At 33.7% G+C, this 24,620-nt stretch overlaps 1 protein-coding gene across 2 annotated transcripts in view; it reads left to right on the forward strand.

Moving 5' to 3' along the window:
* The window catches only part of Edil3 (EGF like repeats and discoidin domains 3), a 412,239-nt gene that overhangs the window by 265,382 nt on the left and 122,237 nt on the right, over positions 1 to 24,620 (forward strand). For both annotated transcript variants that reach the window (XM_042690926.1, XM_042690925.1), the window contains one exon: positions 2,798 to 2,979. In XM_042690926.1, the coding sequence (XP_042546860.1) occupies positions 2,798 to 2,979 (182 nt within the window). The remainder of the gene's footprint in view (positions 1 to 2,797; positions 2,980 to 24,620) is intronic.

Here is a 24,620-nt window from a genome sequence, read left to right on the forward strand (position 1 = left end):
CTAATACTATAATTTTTTAAATGAATGACTTCTTAATATGATTCAAAATGATATAGTATGTGTTTATAAAGTGTGAAGCAGCTCCAACTGCATGTTTAAAAATATCATATTACCTAGATGATACATATTGGTGACTGATATTAATTTTCAATTGCCAAGAGGCAATTTTGCTTTATTAATAACATCTTTACTAATATAATTTGATAGGGATGATTACTCATCCACATACTGTCATACTCTGGCAAAATATTTATGTTTTGAAGTCATTAGAAAAATGTTAGTATTGTACTTAGGATTACCTACATATCATGGTTTATTGAAAAGTACACTTATTTTCATATGTCACAGCAGTTCTCTTTACTGTTTGAGTATTAAATGTGAAAAATCATATTAAAAGCAATGAAAATATGTATTAACAATAAGAAATACCATTTTCACTTCTAAAAAGTACTATAATCAAGAGGTAAACTTCAACATGTCATATTTACAATCAATCCCAATCTAAGCACAAACATTTTATTACTCATTAATGTTAGAATTTGGGGGAAATATAAATCTAAAATGCTTGTGGTGGTAATTTAAGTTATTTTATGATAGTAATATGCTCTTTTCATATTTTATTATTGTAATTGAATTCATAACAGGAATACTGTACCTATTTTCCCTATCTATACTAAAATACTTAAACATGATGCATGATGTATGCAATGTTTATAAAAATTTAAAAATCAGGTGGTAGCCATGCAGTGATAGCTCATTCCCATAATCCTAGATACTACAGAGATAGAGAAAAGGGAAGATTATTGCTGCAGGACAGCCCAAAAAAGAAATTTTTGACACTCCATGTCAACCAATAACTTGGTAAGTTGTCACATGCCTGTCATTCTAGGAAAATGGGAAGCATAAACAGAATTATAGTCCTTTTTGGCCAAGGCTAAAAATAAGACCTATCTCAAAAACAAAGAGAAAAATAATGGAAGCATTGGTTAAGTGGTTACAATGGCCTAAACAGCACAAAGCCTTGGGTTAAAATCCTAATACTGAAATAAATTTAGCAATTTAATAAAATTTAGTAATATGATCCTACTGATTTAGAATATTCAAGGCTGGATTTAATAAATAAGTGAAATCTATGGGCATTTTAACCTGTTAATTTTAAATCAGAGTATTTTTTATGATTTTATTAGGAAATTTTAAGTTTTCAAGGCTTGGATTTGTAGGGGGAAATGTTAAGATTTTTAACTGCAAGATCGTTATAGAGATTGAATTTTGAATTGTAAATATTACAAATGTATTTTAATATCTTGATTGACTTATTCTGTCACAGAGTTACCAACTCATAAAACTAAATTGTGTTCTTATTTTATATAATTTGTAAATAGCATGTGGTATTTCTATAATTTTTAAGGCTAACATAAAATTATACACACTGACCTTTTTGGCAACACAGGATTGAACTCAGGGCCTAATGCTTGTTCGTTATATAAGTTTAGGAAAGAAAACTTTATAGTAGCGAAAGTTTTTCTTAGCAAAAATGCTGTTAGCACAAAAATTATTTTGATTAAAAATTTAAATATGTGCTACTCAAGAAATAATACATAACCGGTTATTTGTTGAGTTCTAGTACACTGTTGGTGAGAATGTAAACTTATTCAACCACTCTGGAAAGCAGTATGGAAGTTGCTCCAAAATAAAAACATAGAATAAATATATGATCCACTATTTTACTCTTGGGCATTTATCCAAAAATTACAAACTATGATTCAGTAAGGTCACGGGCACAGCCATGTTCATTACAGCACTAACCACCATAGCCAAAGTATGGAATCAGCCTAAATGTCCCTCAATTGATGAATGGATGAAAAAATGTGATATATATATATATATATATATATATATCATATAAATGACATATGATATGTGATACATATATATATATTATATATAATCGAATTTTACTCATCCATTAGAAGGAATGGTATTTTATCATTTATTAAAAAAATGGAAGCATATGAAAAAATGTTAAGTAAAATAAGTCAGGCCCAGAAACACAAAGGATGTAGATTTTCCTTCATATGTGGAATTTAGAATTAAGTTATACATATGTAATTAAACTTCTTGAGATGGCATGCAAAGTGTATACAGTGGAAAAACTCACAAGTTGAATTCCTTGAAAAGGCTAACTCATAGTCCAGCAAAATCAACATCAGGAAGCGAATACTTGAAAGGGAAGTAAGGTTAAATTTAGGAATTAGATGAATAAAGAAAGGAAGGACGGAGAAAATGCAGTCATAAAACAATTGATATCTTATACCATTATGAAAATGGAGGAAAAAGGCAGGATTTGGAGGAATGAGGAAGACTAATCAGAGAGATGACATTGATCAAGATGCATTGTATTCATAAACTGCTTTGTTGAATGACACCTCCTTCGTAGAAGGACTTAAACATAATAAAAATATATTTTATAAAAGAAAAAGTGAATGACCAGGTATTTGTTGAGAGCTTCCAAATTCTGAAGCCTGATAATCTCTGAGAGTGTACAATCTGGGACAGGCATTTTAAAATGTTTGTCTTTCTTATGCTTTTGTTCATATGATCCACAGCCAAATAAAGATAGTAAAGTAAAAAGTGCATATCCTGATTAGGAAGAATGACTACCTGAATTTAATATTTACTATCTAACAGTAGACAGGCTAAATGAGCATTATTTTAAAAGTATTTCTTTTTGAAATTAATAATGTTTGCATGCATACGATTTCTAATAGATTTGCATTTTGTTCTGATTTGTTCTCAGAATGTTCAGGCCCATTGGGAATTGAAGGTGGAATCATATCAAACCAGCAAATCACAGCTTCGTCTACCCACCGAGCTCTTTTTGGGCTTCAGAAATGGTATCCATACTATGCACGACTTAATAAGAAGGGGCTGATTAATGCCTGGACAGCAGCTGAAAATGACAGATGGCCATGGATTCAGGTAACAATAGCACGGGTAAAAAGTTGTTGCCAAAGCGATCTGATTCAAGAAAGCAGGTAAAAGAGAATTCACCAAAATTCTTCCTCATGGTCAGAGAAAAAGATGATGTGGTTCAGAGACAAGCCAGCTACAAGCTTTAAAAATACTAAAACATGTACATGCTAAAATGATTAAAAGTCTTGCAATATGGATTATATAAATACATATGTGTATGTATATATAATATATACATATATAGTATTTAACTTATAATACTTGTGGCAATTACAAAAAATTACATTTATTCTCTGTGTGCATCTAAACAGTACTTTTACATATCCAATACAGAATAAACAATATAGAACAAACAGTAGAATATGACTGTCTCCAGGACCCTCTTTCCATAACTGAGGATATCTCAGTTTATACTATCATCTATACTTATCTGCTAGCTATGTTTTAAAACAAGAGAAGACAATAGTTCAGTGAAATGTTAAGTGCTTTTGCAGACACAAATAGTAGGGATGCTAACGTCTGATATTCTATCTGTTTAAGTGCTTTATGAACAGTCAGGTAAAATGATACAGAAGACTAGATGATAGATGATCAAAATTGATGTCTATGAAAGATTATACCTCTGTTGAAATGGCACAATCAAATCTAACAAGTTCTTGTTGCACGTTAAGGTAGTAAAATTGCAATATACAGAGAGTCAGAGTATGAAGGGATTCTTTTAAGAAAATACAGGAAAAAAAAAAAAAACATTTGAAGTAGGCCTTAGAAGATAACTTTCACTAGATCCAGATGTCTAGGGAATAGGTTGATCAAAGGTGCTACATGAGAACTGGGAACACCTTGTAGAAAGTCCTGACAAGTAAAGTGGCTACATGATCTGTTCATATGTAGTGGTGAGTTTGTTGTGATGTAAGATCATATTAACAGATTTTGACCTCATTTCAATGAAATGGAGAACTACTGTAGAACTCTGATTCTTTTATATGACTGATGTGTTCTTTTTGTTTACAACAGTTTTAGAGAAACAGGAAGTACCTAGTGTGATGCTATTAAGTGCAATATATAAAAGTTGTTTTATAGCCGTCTCATCAAAAGGAAAATTGATTTGTAGGGAACTGGGAAGATTTCCATACTTTAGAAGCTGGGCTAGAATCCCATCCATTCAACTACTTCCTTTGCTGAGCTCTCTTAAAAACCATCATATATCTTATGTGAATTCCTTTGATACAAACCTGTACATGTTACCTAAAGGATTTGTTTGGTTTTATGAATTTGTGTTTGCATTCATGTGCAGAAATTACTCATCAAATTACCTTTGACTTTCAATCTGTAGCCATGTGTTAAAGAGAATTATAGAGTATGAAATTGCCACATCTATACAATTTTCATCACATACCCAATTAAGGTTGAAAATAGATACAGAAACATGCTTGTATGCTATTTACTACTAAACACCCAAAAGTGTTTTTAGTACCTCTACTTGACTGCTTTGAAATGTATTTGTGGAATTGAACATATGATAAAAGCTTTAAAAGATCCTGACATAATATGTCCAGATTTTTTACTTTATTTGTGTGCTACTTTGTTGCATAGTTTATGCAGTGTATCATTCTGCCTTTCAGTGTATGAATTTTAAGCCCTCTTTGTTCCCATGGACTGTAGAAAAAATGGCTTTACAGAACATCACATTGGTTATTTCTCAGATATGTAGATTAAATATGACTTTATCAACTTTAGCAGAATTATATCTTCTCTTATTTTAAGAACAATGAGATGATGATCATCATCATCATAATAAAGGATTTTCCCTTGACTGTGAAGGTGATAATGAGCTCTTAGAGAAAAAACAGTAAATGTAAGCATTATATATGCATATAATGGGTGAAAAACTAAAAACTTATCACATCCTCAATAAATACTTAGTGAATGAGTGCAAGATATATATTTTACTATTGTATACTTCAATAACAACTCATTTCTTTAGCTATTTTTCCCTCAAAAGAAAATAATTGTCAATTATTTAAAGAAAAGCTACATTATAGAGAATGAGAAGTCTAATCAGGTAGCAAATCCTGTGTTGGAGCACTCATTATTAATTCTTCTTGTCACTTAATTCTTTTATTTATATTCAGTCCTTCAAAGGAAATGTTTGAGTACTTTGCTTAAACCCACTTGTAATAAGCATTGAATTTCCCTAATCTTTAGGGTGCCTAGCAAACATGCTCTAATTATTATTCAGTTTAATTTTCTTCCCTGTCCTGATAAATGAAAAATGAAATTGCCATTTTAAATTTACATGCTCAGAATGCAATTATTAATACAACCACAATGTTCATAATTGGTTCTGGACTTAAAGCATTAATATAGTACATGAAATACAAAATAATGATTTTTTTCTTTTTGCAAGGTTTTATGATCTTCGTTTCTTCACTTATTCTTTTTCAGTGACTAAATAGTCGTACTATTATACATTCATTTACTAGCATTATAGAATTCAACTTTCTATCTTTGACTTATAAGTGTCAACTTTACACAGCAATGGAAATATATCTTGACTTATCTCATTTAAAATTACAAGAAGATTATGTAAAACATTCAGATGCTTTACTAAGTAGACAGTGTTAGAATAATAATTTATTTGTTTTTAAAATATGTAGCCCTTTTTCTCATATATACTTATTTACTTTCATGTCAATGTACAATACATTTTTACTTTTATTACTTCTAAGGTAATTTTGGTTGCATATACATTGGATTTCTAACCGTTCAGTATTTATTGAATAAATATTTACTCGGATTCTCTCCTATACTAGTCACTAAGGGAAAAATTCATGTCTTTGAGATACTCTGAATATAGGAAATTAAGAAGTAAGCAGAGAACATAACAATATAATATATTTAGACTTCTTTTATATTGTCTATTATCTTATAACCAATCAACCTATTTTAGTAGGGTTCTTGTTAAGTCTAAAAATATTTTATCATTTTAAAAATTGGAAAAATTCGCAGTATGCTATCAATTACATAGCTACATTACTGAATATTGTTACATTTGATGAATGTGGTATTGTAGAATACTAAAGCACATTTCCACATGAAAGTTAAGTTACTATTACTCGTGTTAGTAATAGCATTTTATCACTGAGGAAAATATAGATTTCAATGTTTTCTAATGCATTACTCTTGCAGAGTAAGTGGCTGTGACATTAATATGTTCTCCTATATATCGCCAACATTGTGAGTGAAACAGATTGAGATTTCCTACGTTTTAACATACTCAGAAATCATGGATCATTTACTAAAATTGGAAATTGCTGATTTGCTCCTTAGACCTCTTGCAGGTCATCCTTAGACTGCACTCCTAAAATGTCAGATTTGGAAGTCTTGGATTTGTACTGCCTAGAGTGAAGGGGCACTTTGTTGAGGTAACAACTAGATATGACTGCATAGGCCAGAAAGAGAGCAACAAGTGAGAAACTATATTAAAGAAAGCCAGTAGGAAGCATGCCATTTAATGGAAAGTCTAGAAACTAGAGGGCAGCAGACCCACACTATGGCACCATCAGAAGTGCATCCAACTTCTGCAGCAAATTCACAAGCAATACTATGCATTTGTGACCAAATAATTACTTTCCTAAATGACAGATGACAAATTTAAAATATCCTATAGAAAAGTCATCTGACTTCTACATTTTCAACAAAATTATAGTTAATATAGAATACCTCTCAGTCCTCAATGAGCAAAATGTGAACATGTATTACAATTTTCCATAGTACAAATTCTTTAACTAGTCTAAAATATTAGTTTTAACTTATAAAGTTGATTGCTAAAGCTGAAAACTATAGACTAATCATTAATCATTTAACACTCTGTAGAAAATGTGTGTGAAAATATTTGTGGTATCCTTAGACACTCGAGAATCCTTGAGTTATGCAAATCACATTTTTTTGGCAATTCTGGCGTTTGGACTCTGGACTTAGTGGTTGCTAGAAAGTTACTCTAATGCATGAAATATGCTCTGAAATTTAAAAAATTGGGATCCCACTTTCCTAAGGCTGTACTGGACTATGATCCTCCTATTTTGCATTCTGCATAGATGAGATGATAAGTGTGTACCATTTATCATTTGAAATTAGATCTCACAGACTTTAGTAATGATCTGGACCTGTGATCTCAACCTACCAATAGCTGGCCTGTTGTGAGCCACTATGCCCATTAGCATGTGTCACTTTCAAAAGCCAGAATTTATGATGTGTTCTTTTTCTTTCAGTTTAATTTCCAGATCTAGAGTCTGAAGAATGTTGAATGCAGCCATTTTTGCTAACTTCTCTTCCAAGTAAAAACTGTATTGAATGTTTTTATTTTCTGAAAATAAACTGGATTTCCCTTGTCCATAACAAGCACTTTTCTAAGACTAAGTATAATGAGATGTTAATTTATTATTTCTTCATTAGATCTTGAAAAGAAAATTACTCATTTAAAATTGTCTAGAAGAACATAAGTGCTTGTTTTATCACTTAGAGGGTATTTGGGTATTTGCATTAAGCAAAAATACTCTGATGTTTCTGTGTTGAAAGTTAATGTATTTTGTCTTCAATTATCTCAGCACTTACTATATTTATACTGTACTAGTTTATATTGATTACTCATTAACTTCCAGGAATGTGTTTGAATCTCATTTCTGTTTCCATGATCAGGATGCTGTGATATTTACTCACAGACCTATTTTTAAATCTTGAAACCGAGTTTCTTTTAGGTTGTCTATTGTACCCCATTCTGTCTGCCTGTTGACATCCAGCATCCTTGCTGTTCTGGGTTTCTTGGCATTCTGCACATTCATGGGCTTACTCCACTGCTGTGTTGTGCACATATACTGCATGGCTCAAGTACTGATTTTATTAATATTCATTAGATACTGCCTCATTATTCTATTCTCTATCATGTATTTCTTGTCTCTTATCTCCAGAGTTTGAAGCAATCAACTTTATTCCCCACTCTGCCAGATGTATATGTTGCATATGCCTATCATAGATTTATACACGTTCTAGGGCTTTTTCTTCCTATACTATAATCACTTAACAGTAGGGAGTACATCTGACTTAAATCTATTTCAATGACACTTTGCATAAAATTTATAACAAGTAGTTGCAAAGAATTTACTAATAGAATGACAAAAATCAAAACAACATTGAGATTCTATCTCATCCCAGTTAAAGGGGCTAACATTGAGATTTTAAACAACAAATGTTAATGGAACCCTATTGCACCATTGATGGGAATATAAACTAGTAAAACCACTTTGGATGGCAATTTGGAGATTCCACAGAAATCTAGGTATAGATTTGCCTTATAAACTAACCATACCACATTTAAGCATCTACCCAGAACATTACAAGTCAAGATATGGGAAAAACACTTGCACATCCACATTCATTGCTGTACTATTCACAATAGCCAAAATATAGAAACATCCCAGATCATGCACAATACTCGAACGAATCAAAAACATGTGGTATATGTACACAATGGAATTTCATTCACCCATTAGAAAGAATACTATTATGCCATTTGCAGGGAAATGGATGAACCTCAAACAAATCATTTAAAGGGACATAAACCAAGTTCAGAGAGACAAATGGCATATATTGTCTCTCATATATGGAAGCTAGTTCTAAAATATAACTGGATATGATACCTTATGTAGGACTCTAACCATTCACACACAAACAACCTGACTAAAGGGGAAACTCTTAGGGGAAGAACCCAGAGATGTAAATCATCTGAACGTCTATAATACTATTTGTCCAAATGAATTCCAGAAAATGGAAACATATTTTGTTGTTAGTATTGTTATTGTTGATGATGCTATTTGGTTTGGTTTTGAGGGAGCAATGAAGGGTACAGAAACAGAGGAGGAAAGGTGAACAAATGAAATCATAGTATTCAGTAGACACTACGTGGAAAATTAATTATGCAACTTGTAGGCAGGGACTGGAGCGGGGAGAGGGAAGGAATAGGTGACATTGATCAAGAAAAATTGTACTCATTACCTGACTTATGGAAATCTAAGTCTGTTGTAAACCGCCTGTATAATTACAACAAAAATATTAATAAAAAGCAAGAAAGGATACTAAACATAAAAGATATAAGCAAGTAAGTGAAGTAAGTCAGTCCCAAAGAAAGTTAAGCCCCATGGTTTCCCTTATTTGCAATAATTAGTATACATATAGGATAATCTTATCAGATGAGCTAAAAAGATCAAATGCTATGTACATATGATCATACAAGATTATGCTAAGTGAAATGAACCCCAAGATATGGACCCAAGAGGTCTTTGCTGTTATTGTTTTAAATGTACTGTGTGATTTTTTTTATTGTTTCCTTTGTATGTTCTTCCCCCTATGGTATATATCCCCTGCTGTCACTGTACTTGATTTTGGTACCCTGCATCTTGTATATTCTTTGTCTAATCTGGAGAGGGGAAGGGGAATAACAAAACCCTGAAACAAGGGCATAGGATGACCCGTTGCAACAGCGATACCCACTGGACAGTATATTGCAAATGAACTTTACAACTTTGGGCAGGGGGATGGGGTGGGGTTGGAGGAGTGTGGGAATGGAGGATAGAAGGAATACTGGGACATCAACAAGGGAAGGGGTAACAATGTTAGACAAGAAATGTACTCATTGCCTTACTCATGTAACTGTAAGCCTCTGTACAGCATCTTTACAATACAATAAAATTAAAAAATAAAAAAAGAGCAGATAGTTTGTTATGCGAATTACAGCACATTGAGAATGCGCAAGTAACTTCATTCACATCCAGCCATTTCATACTTAACCCATTTGGGTTGTACATGGTTCAATTGTCAGCACATAGGAAAAATCTAACCCATCTGTAGGGCAAAGGAATCTTACTGTCTATTGATTCCAATTTCAATCCCATTCATTCCTCATCACTGCAAAACTCTCCTACAAGCAGTAATAAATAGGTGCATGTGACATTTGTAAATTGCTTGCCAGGGAGTCTGCTAGCTTAATCCTATATACCAAAGACCACTATCTTACCATCTCGTACCACATTTGTGTTGAATTTCTGAAAATAGGGCTTGAACTCTGGGTTTGGGCGCTGTTCCTGCGCTCTTCAGCTCAAGGCAAAGAACGCTCTATCGCCTCAGGTACAGTGTCACTTCTGGTTTTCTAGTGGTGTATTAGAGATAAGAGTCTCACAGCCATTCCTCCCAGGGCTAGTTTGGAGCTATGATCCTCAGATCTCAGCCTCCTGAGTAGCTAGGATTACAGGCGTGAGCCACTGGCACCTGGCAGATGGTTACATATTTTTGTAAATGTGTCATCACAAAACTTTAGAAACCTTGGGCATACTATTACCAATACAATTATGTCTTTTCCCTCTAAGATTAGTGTACTTATAAAACTTTCTAAATGGCAAGAGCCTATAACTTAATGAAGTTTAAAATTAAGTTACTTGTACATTTTTTTAAATGCTAGTAGCATTCTCTAACTTAAGAAATGTATAATTTCACTCTTACAAAATCTCAGACTTGCAAATTATATCTTATTTCTGTTGCTCATAAAACAAAATATAGTTACATAGAATTGTTTAAACCAATTTTTATTGCCTATTAAATTCTTTATAGATAATTCTCTAAAACATTCTTTATGTGAAAGTCTTCTCATTATGCTTGTTTTACATTTTTTCCAGGAGAAAACCTCTTCTACATTGACTTTTATATTTACAAAGGCTGACATTTTAAATGTTCTAATGCTTCTCTTCATTTCCATCATTTCAAGACTGTTATGAAAGGGATTCTTCTGTTTGTAGCTTTCTTTCAGTTTCTTTTTATTTTTTTATTGTGAAAATACTGTACAGAGCGATTACAATTACATGGGCAAGATAATGAGTACATTTCTTATCAAGCATTGTAGTCTTCTCCTTTGTTTCCCCTTCTCATCCCTTCCCACCCTCCCCCCTTGCCCCCCCAACCAATGCTCCCCCACCACCCTACCCACCCACCCCGCCCCCCCTACCTGCACCAAAGTTGTAAAGTTCGTTTTCACATAACGACTTGTACATCTCATTATTGCAATGGGTCCGCCTGTATCCTTATTTAAAATTCTTTCAGTTTCTGATATTGATAGAATAAATAGAGGTTTTCAGTGAGGTTGTGGAGCAGAAAATTTTACTTATTGTCTATTGTGCTATTGATGGCATGAATAGAGAAGTTTTGAAAAGTTAATTGAAAAGAAAAGCAATGCCTTTTAAATTTAAAATTTCCAGATTAACAAATTGTCATAGTCATATTTATGGCAAATTTATGCCTGTTTCTTTTTTTTAATGTTTTTATTGTAAATATACAGTACAAAGGGGTTACAGTTAGGTAATGAGTACATTTCCTATCAAGCATTGTTTAATCTTCATGTGCCCAATTTATAATGATCCTGGACTCTATTAGAAAGATTTAGCACCCTGGTTTTGTATTTGTACAGTTTCTTATTTTACATAGCTCCCTGAGAAACCCTCTTCAGTACTTTCCTGGGCATCTCCATCCAGCTTTAACCAAAGGCATTTGAGATCTGCCTGTGGGAGAGGTTGAGCCTGGGCCAGTCAGCTACTGTCATTAATATAATAATTAGTTTAATAGAACTACAGAAATATAGAAGATTTACTGGAAGCATGTACTCAAGTACCAAGATGTGAGAAATGCAGAGAAGTAGAAAACTGTATCTGAACTAAAGGTTTGATTGTGTCTTTATGTTTATTTTCTGGGAACTACTGGGATTACTGTTTGGATAGACCTGAAGGATCCCTTATTTCCATAGTAGACAGTGAACAAATTTGTTCTGCTCCAGTGGCTCACTGAAAACCTCCTTGTGTTTAAAATAAGAGCCAATACCAAGCCACTTGGCCTGATTCTGAAAGCTTCATTTTCTTGAGGCAGCTACTAACTTGAAACCATTTCTGTATGGGATAGATTAGTGATTTTTGAAACAAGCTACATGTCGTTAGATTTAATTGAAGAAGACATTCACTATATTTAGGTTAGAAACAAGTTTCATTTTCCATAATATGATATATTGGCTTTGTGGTTTAAGAGTCAACATTCTGGCACTAGGCACTGTTTTTGCTGTTTCATATACAGTAACTACCTAATCAGTATCCTTATGTCTTTCATTCAGATGTAGAAATCTAGGCATAGAAAACTAAGTTGTTGTTGTTGTTGTTATTTGTTTATTCAACCAGTATTGTGAATTATATAGAGTCAGGTAGCTGGTGTTTGAGACCGGCTCAAAACTATTCATTGATTCTACACTACCATTTGACTCTTGTTAGTTCCTTTTTACTTTTTTTTTGGTGTGCAGCTGAGGGGACTGTACACTGGTACATAGTGGGAATGAAGGACTATAGAATGTTATTAAAGTTTTATTTGGTAAAAGATCTTTTTTGTTACATTTATACGTGTTCATGAATGAGTAGTTAACCACTGGAAGGACAATGAATCTCTAATTGTATATAAAAGTTAGATGAAGAGCTATCTAAATATGTTCCTCATCTTTAGAATTCCTGCATGAGTGGGTCACAGTTGAGCGAAAGGATTCCCCAAGGAACAGACACATGCTGTGAATTTTGATACTGCCAATCTGAAAATAATAGTAATCATTTCTGTTCTGATGGAAGGCAGGAGACTTACTTCGTCTTGGATGTACCTCCCTCATTATTAGAAGCAACTTCTTGAAATAGAATAAGGTACTGAAGAACAGTCATTTGTTCTTTAAATGAGACATCAGGGTGAAACATTTTAAAGGAATGGATGGCATTCAGACCTTCCAAAGGCCTGACTATTTCAGCTACAAAGTAGATACTTTCTGATCAGCCTGTCTAGATTAGGGTTATTTTTTAAGTAAAACCATATTCTCTACAAAATGGAACTTGCCATGTTTAATTGTGTTCAAAATAGTTTTGCCAATAATATGAGATTTTCAATAATTAAGTCATAATTAAATAGTAAAAAGCTGGTCAGGGATGGGAAGGTGGCTCAGAGATAGAGCGCTTGCCTTGCATGTGTGAGGCCCTGGGCTCAATTCCTCAGCACCACATAAACAGAAAAAACCGGAAATGGTGCTGTGGCTCAAGTGATAGAGTGCTAGCCTTGAGCTAAAGAGCTGAGGGACAGTGGCCAGGCCCAGAGTTTAGGCCCCAGAGCTAACTAACTAACTAACTAACTAAATAAATAAATAAATAAGGGACACAAAGTAAAGCTTGTCAAAATACCTACAAACTCATAATGAAACCAGGCTCTCTCTCTCCACGCACACACACACACACACACACACACACACACACACATACACTTTTTATCTTTACATAGTTTGCAAGGAGATGCCATTTAACACAGCAGTTTCTAAATGCAATGCATCTTGATCAGTGTCACTGCTTTCAATGTTCTTCCTGCCTTTTAACCCACCATATTTTCTTAATTTTTTAGTATATTCAATGGATTCTTCACCCCATTCATTTCTCTCATCTTGGTCCTAACCTTCCTCCTATATGTACTCATTTCCTTTATATATTTAGTTCTTAAATCTTTAAGCATATCTGTGAGTCATTAAAGAAGAAATACCTATTTTTCCACAGACTCATTATATAATAAAAACATGGAAATTGATTTATATTTTAATTATAAAAGGTGAATTTAACATATTCCAGACAGAGGGTACAGAAAGAAAAAAGTCACAAGGGAAACAGAGAAAGATTGAGGAATATCAGAGACAGCTCTTATTATATTGAAGAGCTTAGTATACATAAGACTAACAGGCTGAACTCCATGGCTCATTCCTAGCTAATCCTAGCTATTCAGAGAGCTAAGATCTGAGGACCATGCTTCTTTCCTGCCTGGGCAGGAAATTCTGAGAGACTCTTATCTCCAATTAAATCACAGAAAAAGCCAGAAGTGGGGCTGTGACTCAATTGGTAGAGTGCTAGCCTTGAGCAAAAGGAGCTCAGGGACAGTTCCAAGGCCCAGAGTTCAGGATTCAGAATGGGGGGTGAGAGGGAGAAGAGTAACAGTACAATAAAAACTGGAAAGGAAATAAGTTTTCACAAGTTGAAAATGCAATAGTACATGATTAAAATTAGAGGTTTTGTTTATTAAAGGTGTTTTCAATGGGCTGTTAACACTCTCAGAACTACAGTGTAGAAGAATGACATGTCACTGATGTTTATTTCATTTGCTTTTTTGTTTGCTGGATGAAAATCCAATAAATGGTATCAAGTCTGAAGAAGAAAAGGCAAGTGTCCTGCTTTAATAGAGTGGAGTTGGATTTAGATCTGTTTATATGACACTGGCCATTTCTGGGTCCCATGGTCATACTAAAGGGAATCTGGATGATGTCCATTTAAAGTAGAAGGGGTTATTTGAGATTTTTTAAAAAGATGTGTATCCTCAAAATCATGATCCATTTTCTCTTCTTTGAATTTTCACTAAAACATTTTTGCCAGACAGTAGCTTAGTTAGGAGCCACATTGTATAGGCTTCGCAGGAAGAAAAGAATTGGACTTTGAGTTTATAAATGTTTTCCATTAATGCCTTTCCCAACATTTCATTTTTATATCATATGTTGGTTACATTTTCTCCATATATTTGTTTTTTAATGTTGTTGTTGCTGCTGCTTTCCCCAGAATTGATATATTTAATTAAAGTCATAGCTGTTTCAGCCTAAAATTGGTGTAGTTAGTGTAGATTGCTTTATTTTGTTACGATTTTGCTTCTTGAAAAAGGAATGTCTCCATTTTTTTCACAAATGGGCTCTCAAATTTCTTACTTAGATTATATGCTTAATGCTTCAATAGCTTTGAAACATTTTTGCTTCTGAGTTCATAAAGCATGTTCTATGCTTTCATTCCTTGAATTTAAACACTATTTTAAACTCAGGTCTCTTTTATTACTATGATTAGTGTTGTTAATAAAGTACTTAATTAAGAAGCAGATGTGAATTTTTTTTTCTATCTTAGTTTTCCTAGCGGGAACTCAGTATTGGTGCATAGTGGCAGCTTTTTAAGAAGCTCTTAAACATTTGTGATAATCCTACAGAGAAAACAAATTTAAAAACACATTTTCTATCATTGTGAGTAAATCTCTGCTTTGCCTCTTTTGGGAGAATTAACTTAGATTTGGAAAGATATGCATAAACTATGAAAGAAAAGTCTATTTTGTAATATTTTATGAATGCTTTCCTTAGTTTTCATTCTGCATTAGATGAAGCACCATTTCTTGAGTAACAATTTTTTGCAGAGTTATTTGGGCAAACAGTTTTGATGCTCATGTGGTGACTATTTGAATAATACATAAAACACTTCAAATCATCTTGTGTGGAAAACTGCTGTTTGCTTTAGCTCAGGAAGAGTTATGCTCTGGGAACTGTGAAGAATTTACTCTGTAAGTTCTAGCCACAGGGGAATTCTTGAAGGGCATTCCTTCTCTGTTTCCCCAGGCTTAGACAAATATCTCCAGAGTGGTTTTCAACTCTAGTTAAGTTAGTGGATTCATCTATTCAATATGGTCATTAAGCAGTTCCCATTTGCTTACTGCTAGTCCAGATACTAGCCCTCAGGGAAGTTTTCCTTAACCCATGCCTCACCTTGGCCTACATATGAGTATAATAACTTACACTCTTATAGCTTCTTAGTCTTATTTCATTTGATAAGTTGCATGAGGAAAGGAACATAGTTTTTTTTGGTTCACTTTGTATTCTTATCCACATCAGTTGACTACACTTCAATAAATACAAATATATACTATCACAAATTTGGCAGGAGAGAGAAACCACTAAAGGCTTGTGAAGAGAAAAGTGACCAAAAAATGGTGAAAAGTTCACAGTTCAATTTATATGCAATTTTTAAAAATTTTGCTTGTTCTAATTTTGAATGTCTTTATAAGATGATTTCAGTATTTTCCTAGCAGAAATTTTACATCTTTTTTAAACCATAAAAAGTGTAGCATTTTGAATCTATTTCACTTGAGTCTAAATATACAAAATATATACAGTGGACTATTACATTGTATTAAAGTTAACTGGAAAGTTAGAACTACAAGAATAATTTTTTTAATGTTTTTATTGTGAAAATACTGTACAGAGGGGTTACAATTACATGAGCAAGGTAATAAGTACATTTGTTATCAAGCATTGTTGCCTCCTTCTTTGTTTATCCCCACCATCTCCATAACTGCACTCCTCCTGCCCCCTCCCCCCCCCCAGCTAAATTGTAAAGTTCGTTTTTCGACATAACATCTTGTACATCTCATTGTTGCAATGGGTCCACCTGTATCCCTATTTAAACAATTTGTTTTTCACTTCCCCTTCCCAAATTATACCAACATCAAATACAGTGAAAACAGGGGTATATAATTTTATTCAAAGAAATCTAATCAGTGGTGAGTATGATGTAGCTTTGATCATTAAACAATTTAATCCTAAATCCAAGTTATACTCTAATGACTTGTGAACCTTAAAAGACTTTTTTGTTTCAACATCTATTCAGTCCAATTATTTTAAAACTAGAAAATGCATCTCATGTTGTTCTTTATATATTTCAAGTATTTTGAATTTTATTATACAGAATAGCTTGGCAGTGGTCAGACTGTGTTTTTATTATGTTTTGTTACTGTTGTTGCTATTAAGAAATAGTGAATTGATTTTGTATATGAGAGCTGCTTTGTAAGAAGTAGAACATTTTCTTTTTAGATATATATATATATATTTATTGTAAAAATATTGTACAAAGGGGTTACATGTAAAGAAGGGAAATAAGCACATTTCATAGCAATTGTTGTTATCTCCTCCTTTGTTTTCCCCCTACCATCACTTCCCTCCCCACCTCCTCAACTTCTCTCACCCCCTCTACCTGGACATTGTAAAGTTCGTTATCAACATAGTGTCCTGTACATCTCATCGTCACAATGGGTCAGCCTGCATTCCCATATAAGTGTTCCACAATATCCCTTACCCTCTCCAAGTTACAAAAATGGATATACAAGATACAGAAGGGATGGGAAGGGGAAACAAAGAGGAGGCAACAATGCTTGATAAGAAATGTACTCTTTATTTTGCCCATGTAATTGTAACCCCTCTGTACGGTATTTTCACAATTAAAAATAAATAGATAAATAAAATAAATAAATAAAGGTGCAGAACACCAGCATCAAATGCCGTGAAAACAGGGGCTATACCATGAGGGAAGAACATACAAAAGAAACAAAAGAATCACATGGTACATTGTGAGTACATGAAAAACACTACCAAGAAATAAAAAAAAACACTGTGTCCCTGTCTTGGGGTACATTTTGCTTAACATTATCTCATGTGATCATATGTACATAGCCTTTGACCTTCTCTACTTGTCCTAGACATGTACTAGTCATTGCAAAAAAAGGGAACCACAGGACCCATGCTTTTTTAGGCCTGGCTTACTTCACTTTATATAATGTATTCCAAGTCTTTCCATTTCCTAACAAATGAGGCAATGACATTCTTTCTGATGGAAGCACAGAATTTCATTTTATATATATATATATATATATATATAATTACAACATTTTCTTGATCCATTCATCTACTGAGGGGCATCTGGGTTGGTTCCATATCTTAGCTATGGTAAATAATTTTGCAATAAACATAATTGTGTTGGTAGCTTTCGTATGACCTTGTTTGTGATCGTTTGGGTAAATGCCCAAAAGTGGGATTGCTGGTTCATAAGGGAGTTCTATGTGGAGTCTTTTGAGGAACCTCCATACTGCTTTCCAGAGTGGTTGAACAAGTTTACACTCCCACCAACAATGAAGTAGGTTTCTCTTTTGGCCACATCCCTTTTAGCAATGGTTGTAACTAGATTTCTTGATTATAGCCATTCTAAGTGGGGTGAAGTGGAATCTCAATGTTGTCTTGATTTGCATTTCTTTTATGCCTAGATTGGTTGAACATGTCTTCATGTGTCTATTGGCCATTCTTACTTCCTCTTCAAAGAAGTCTCTCTTTAAATCTTTAGCCCATTTATTAATTGGGCAGTTGTTTCTTTGAGGATTTGTTGTTGGGGGATTTAGTTTTTTGAGTTCTACGTATATTTTAAATATGAGATCATTGTATGGCCAGTGAAGATTTTCTCCAAGTCCATGGGCTTTCTATTGATCTTGCTAGCTATGTCCTTTGTCTTTCAGAATCTCTGCAGTTTCATGCAATCCCATTTGTTCAACCTTTCTTTGATTTGTTTTGCTTCTGGGTGTCTATTAAGGAAATTTCAGCCTGTTCCAAGGAGCCCTAGAGTTTCTCCTTTTCCTTCCTGTAATGTTTTCAAGGAATCTGCTTTTATTTTGAGGTCTTTGATCCATTTGTAGTTGATTCTGGTGCAGGGTGATATATAAGGATCTAGCTTTAGTTTTCTACAAGTGTTTAACCAATTTTGCCAGCACCATTTCCTGAAAAGGCTGTTTTTCTTCCATTCTATTTCTTTAGCTCCCTTGTCAAAGATTAGGTGGCTATGGTTCTGTGGGTTCATTTCTGGGTAAGAAGTAGAATATTTTCTGTGGCTGAGTTCCTACCTTCCTTTCTTCCTTCCTTCTATCCATCCTTCTTTCCTTCCTTCCTTCTTTTTGTAGATTATTGGTCCATACTGGACACCAGAATTACCAAATTTATCTCTTAAGGTTAATATGAAGTATGTGAAATAGCATATGAGGTGTATAAAAGTACTTTAAAAATGAAATTTATTTAGAGAAAGGTGTCTGAAATAAAGAATCATTTTGTTATTTTTGCTACTCATTTTTCTTCTATATTTGAAACTGCAAAACCTAGTTTTCCTCTTCACTTGAAAAGAATAATCATGACAGCAATGATTGATTGGTAAGTTTCAAGGTGTGGAAGGGACAATCACTTTAAACTCTCAGAAGCTCCTGTGCGTTAACTGGATCTCACCTTGATTGCACATGGATTGAGAAATTCCAGCTAAAAATTACAAAAATCATTGCCCAGCATCCTATTCTTTAGTAGAGTAGCACAGCCAAATTTTGAGAAGATGACCACTTTGCCCCTAGAATGATCTGTTTTGCCAGGAAAAGCCAGACTACAGTTTTCTTTTTAATGTTTCTTTTTTGTACTTTTTTTTTATTGTAAAAAATATTGCGCGAAGGGGTTACACTTACATGAGCAAGGTAATGAGTACATTTCCTATTTTTCTAACCCTTGCTGGAATAGCCAAATTTGAGTCCTAGTGGTCATCTATTTCTGATCAGCTCCAAGAAAAGTAACACCTCCCTGTACACCCAAGAATAGAACCCCTGATTCCAGCCTTTTTGTGTATGTGTGTTCCTGTTTGTCTTTCCACTGTTCACACAGTACCACCATTACCTGTAAGTCCTACCAGTAAGAGGTCTCAAAGTTTGCAAATTCCTGCATTTGTTCCAAGCATTTGTTTCTTTCTAATCTTTTTTTTTCTTTCTTTCTTTTTTCTTTTTTTTTGTTCTTTTATGTGTGTCAGTTGTGGAGCTTGAACTCTGGACCTGGGCGCTGTCCCTCAGCGCTTCAGCTCAAGGTTAGCTCTACCACTTGAGCCAACAGTGCCACTTCCGGTTTTCTGGTGGTTAATTGGAGATAAGAATCTCACAGCCTTTTCTGCCCAGTCTGGCTTAGAACAGTCATCCTCAGATCTCAGCCTCCTGAGCAGTAGCTAGGATTACAGGCGTGAGCCACTGGCACCCGGCAGGCATTTGTTTCTAATAAATAATTATTCCAGGATATATTTCTTGACATTTTTAATCAAAATGTTAAAAATAATTTAGGTAATTTTATTTTCATGTTCTACTTTGAAGTAATTCAATATTTAAATGCAGTTTCATAAAGTACAATGAAAATTTCAAATTTTGAAATTCAAATTTCAAAGATGTTGAAATTCTAACTTCAAATTTTGAAATTCAACCCTTTTCTGTGTTTCTTTGTGAACATGGAAGATGAAAACACAGATTCATACATGCACCAAGTCTTGTCAGGTGGCATCTTAAGGAAATATGGAACATTGTCAGTGGGGAGTCTGATTTTAAGCATCATATTTAAGACTAATTCTCCACATGCCTTAAACTAGATAATCTGTCTAGGTTATCAATATCCTTTCTAAAATTACTGTTATGTATATAGTCACTATGAAGAGGAATAGCCAAGCACTGATTGATCTGTTGCACAGAAATCAATAACCACAAATTCAATTTGCCAAGAAAAGAAATCAAGTACCTATACTGATATATACAGAGGCATAATGCAATTTAATTTCCAAAATACATTTAATTTTTGAAATTTGTATGTGTAGTTATTTAATTTAAAATTAATCCAGAATCACATGAAAAACATAAAATGCAAAGTTTTTACATAGTAATTGCTACTGAATATGTATTCAACCGACATTCCATCCTCTTTATATAGCACTGTTCTTTTTTTCTCTCTCTGTGGTTAATTCACTTACTTTGCATACTGCTGGAAAATAATATTGTAGAAAACTTGCTACTTTTTGAGCTACAGCGTAGATTTGCTTTGCAGATATCTTTTTTTAATATTAATAAGTTTTTTATTGTGAAAATACCATACAGAGTGTTTACAATTACATGAGCAAGGTAATGAGTACATTTCTTATCAAGCATTGTTGCCTCCTCCTTTGTTTCCCCTTCCCATCCCTGCCCTCTCATCTCCTGCCCCCCCCCCCCAAAGTTGTAAAGTTCATTTTTCAACATGTCTTGTCAATCTCATTGTTGCAATAGGTCCACCTGTATACCAATTTAAGCAATTTGCTTTTTCCTTCACTTCCCCAAATTATACCAACATCAAATATAGTCAAAACAGGGGTTATACAGTGGGAGAGGGACGTACAAAGTAACAAAAAAATCATCTTATAAATATGTGAGAAACAATAGCAAGAAAGAACAAACATTCTTTAGTGCTTAAAAATGAAGAACATCACAGTTTTGTTTCCCAGAAGTACTTTTCAACTTTTTATTATGTGGTATCTGTTTCTCTCTTGGAGTTTAATTGATCCCGAGTCAGCATTTAAATTTTCAGGACACTTGCTGCCACTTCCAATAATATTTTCATACATGCAAGATATTTTGTATTCTCTAAGCAATACTTGGAGACTGTTCTGTTGACATTGTTTTTATGTGTATCTTGCATATATTGAATTAAAATAAAACAGAAAACCAGGAGCAGCATATCTTTTCTTCCCTGATAACTCTTCACTGTTTTAGATAGGCCTATGAACATCAGATAACTCTGTTTTTTAACCATAAAAAAGTAATTAAATAATCTATTTCAGGTGCCCCAGTACTGTAGTTTGATAGTAGTATTGTGTGCTTGCTAAGAAGATACTCTACTACTTTAACCATTCTTCCAACTCTTTTTATTCTGGTTATTTTTGAAATACTGTCTTAAATTTTGTCCAGTCTAACCTGACATTGATTCTCCTCTTTAAACCTCCCACCATAGCTGAAAAGAGAGGTATGCAACATTATACTTAGCATATTCCTTTGAGAGGATATAAAAACAATGTTATGTAGTCTAGTCTTTTGAACTACAGTACTCCCAAACTCCGCCTCACATAAATGGGTGACAGATGCATACCCATACCTCCACACTCAGCTATTGAGATGGGGCTCTCACAAACATTTATATCTAGGCTGGCCTCAAACTTTGGTCCTTTGCTTCCTTCTCTCTTGAGTAGCTGCAATTAGAGATATGAGCCACCAGTGCCCAACTCTATTACTGCTTTCTGATGCACAAAGCATTGTCATTATTGCACACTAATTTGAAGTCTAAGAAGCATGTTAGCCAGCCTTGAGGCAAAGAGTTATATGAACTAAAATGAGATTTCTCTCATGCATTGCTGGACCAAATCTTAGGGGTTTAGAAGGCTATAGTTCTTGTGATATTTGTAATTGATAAAATCCCCACAATTTTTAACAGTACTATGTGTAACTTCTTTCTGTTGCAGAGCAGGTTGTGATGATGTTTTCTCATTGGCCACTTCACATTCATTCAGGACTTACTGTACCAAAGACTACTGAAAAAGTCTTCTTATACACAATCTTCTTCATCCTTACTCTTTCATAGTTTGTCTAATACCTCTATGGTGTGTATACAGGATATGTTTTGCTAGACTGTGTTTCTATTAAGTACCTAAGTAATTTTAAGCATTGTAATTGCTGGGGTTAACATTCGATCTTATCTCTTGATGTTTTTGCTTCTTTTTTTTTTGTGAAAATACTGTACAGAGGGTTACAATTACATGGGCAAGAAAATAAGTACATTTCTTATCAAACATTTTTGCTTCTTATCTTTACTTCTTCCCTGACTTTTTAGCTGTTCTTCATGGCATGTAAACAAAGACCCATTGCAACAATGAGATGTACAAGACCTTATGTCGAAAAACGAACTTTACAACTTTGGCTGGAGGGAGAGGAAGGGGGGATATGGGAGCGCAGGGATGGTAAGGGGAATCAAAGGAGGAGGCAACAATGCTTGATAAGAAATGTTATAATTACCTTGCTCATGCAATTGTTACCCCTCTGTATGGTATTTTCACAATAAAAAACTTATTTTAAAAAGTTAAGCTATTGTGTGAACCATAGCTACATATTTTATTAAACATATGGATTGAGCCTACTGTGTACCATGTATATTGATATGGTATTTTCACAATAAAAAAACTTATTATTTTTTTTAAAAAAAAGAAAAAATGCTACTATTTTTCTCTGTTTTTCTTCTTCCTTTTATCCATTGTTTTGTTATTCCATGTTGACAGATTTCCCATCAACAATAATTCCATTAATTTTGACACTTTTTATGAAATAACTACAAAGAGACAAGAATCAACTAAAGCCAGGCCCAAAGAAACATAGGTCCCATGGTTTCCCTTATTTACAATATCTAGTATAGGTATGAGTCAAGCGGAAAACGTCAGAGAATGTGATGTTAGGAAAACGAACCCTCAAATATGTATTTTAATGTTTTTTTTTCTTTCATGCATGTGTTTCTAATGCATTTATAAGATTATTTCTTTGTTGCTTTGTATGTCCCTCCCCCACAGTGTAACCCCCGCTTTCACTATATTTGATGTCAGTATAACATGTGGAGGAGACGGGGACAAACAAGTCGTTTAAGGATTCAGGTGGACCTGTTGCAACAATGAGAAGTACAAAATGTCATGTCAAAACCAGCTTTACAATGTCGGTGGGGGGGGGGAGAAGGGGGGGTATGATTGGGTGGGGGGGAGGGGGGAGGCTGGGAAGGGAGGTGAAGGGTAAACAAAGGAGGAGGCTGCAATGCTTGGTAAGAAATGTATGCATTATCCTGCCCATGTAATTGTAACCCCTCTGTACACTATGTTCTCAAATAAAATAAAATAAAATTTAAAAAAAAAAAAAAAAGAATCAACTAAAATGTAGAGCCTATAGACTAATTCTCTACCTCAGAATATACAACCCTGTAAACTACCTATACCATCAATTCCCTCAAAATTAACATGCAAGCTGAAAGCTTTGAAACAAATTAGACACAGTTCACTCTTCCTGAACATGAATCTGCAAATGATGGAGCTTGTGAAGTAATTTAACAAAAGCGAGAAACAAGACACAGAAGATAAGTAGAATATAGTGTAAGGTGTTCAGAAACATGTGGAAAATCAGAGAAAACTTTAAATTCTAATCAAGAGTTCTGCATACTACTAAGTCAATGAGATTCTCACTTTAATTCAAAGTACTACTAGTTGCAAGGAGTCATGTGACATTTTGTTTGTCATGTTTTGTGCATGTATATTCTTTTACCATTTGTCAAAATAGCGAATAGTTAACTGAACATATATTAAAGGCTGACCAATGCTTAAGATATTGGTGGAGACTCTGATCTAAAGCTTCACAACTAGTGTTTGATTAGTTGAGAGAAACTTGAAAGAAAACATCATTTAAATTTATTGTCACATTACTTGGAAGAGTCATAGCAATAAATGTATTATAAGTACTTCAGTTTTTATTTCATTACATATATTTGTGAAGTTATTCAAGTATGAAATTCTGAATATTAATACTTTTCCTCAATATTATAGATTTGTTCAATAATTTTTCTTTTAGAATTTCTTTCAAAAAGCTTTTTACAGTAATTCCAGTAACTCCTGGGCATTAATATAATAGAACATAAACAAGGCCACAGTAAATTAATTGTATAATTAATTGTGTAATTAGTAAGGTAATAGAGAGACCCGGATAAAGAATTCTATTAATTGAAGTAAGCCAGACCCAGATCATGTTTTCCCTCAATTGCAGTAGATAGAATGTGTTTATAAATATATAAGTGAACACACTGGATAGTATAAAATAAAATACATTGTGCCATGATAAATTATACAGGACTCTAGGCATTCCTTTGAGACCAAAGGAGGATATTCTTAGGAGAATATTATAAAGGTTCAAGGCCTACGTGCATCTGATCATACAAAATAATATTTATAGAAATGAATTCCAGGAAATATAAACAAGAGGTCTTTTTCCATGTTGACCTTTTTATTTTCCTTTATGTTTATGTCTTTTGGGAGGGTAAGGGGGGC

The sequence above is a fragment of the Dipodomys spectabilis genome, unplaced genomic scaffold (genome assembly GCF_019054845.1).
Source record: "Dipodomys spectabilis isolate Male_0828 unplaced genomic scaffold, ASM1905484v1 ptg000140l, whole genome shotgun sequence".
In the NCBI taxonomy this organism is placed as follows: domain Eukaryota; kingdom Metazoa; phylum Chordata; class Mammalia; order Rodentia; family Heteromyidae; genus Dipodomys; species Dipodomys spectabilis.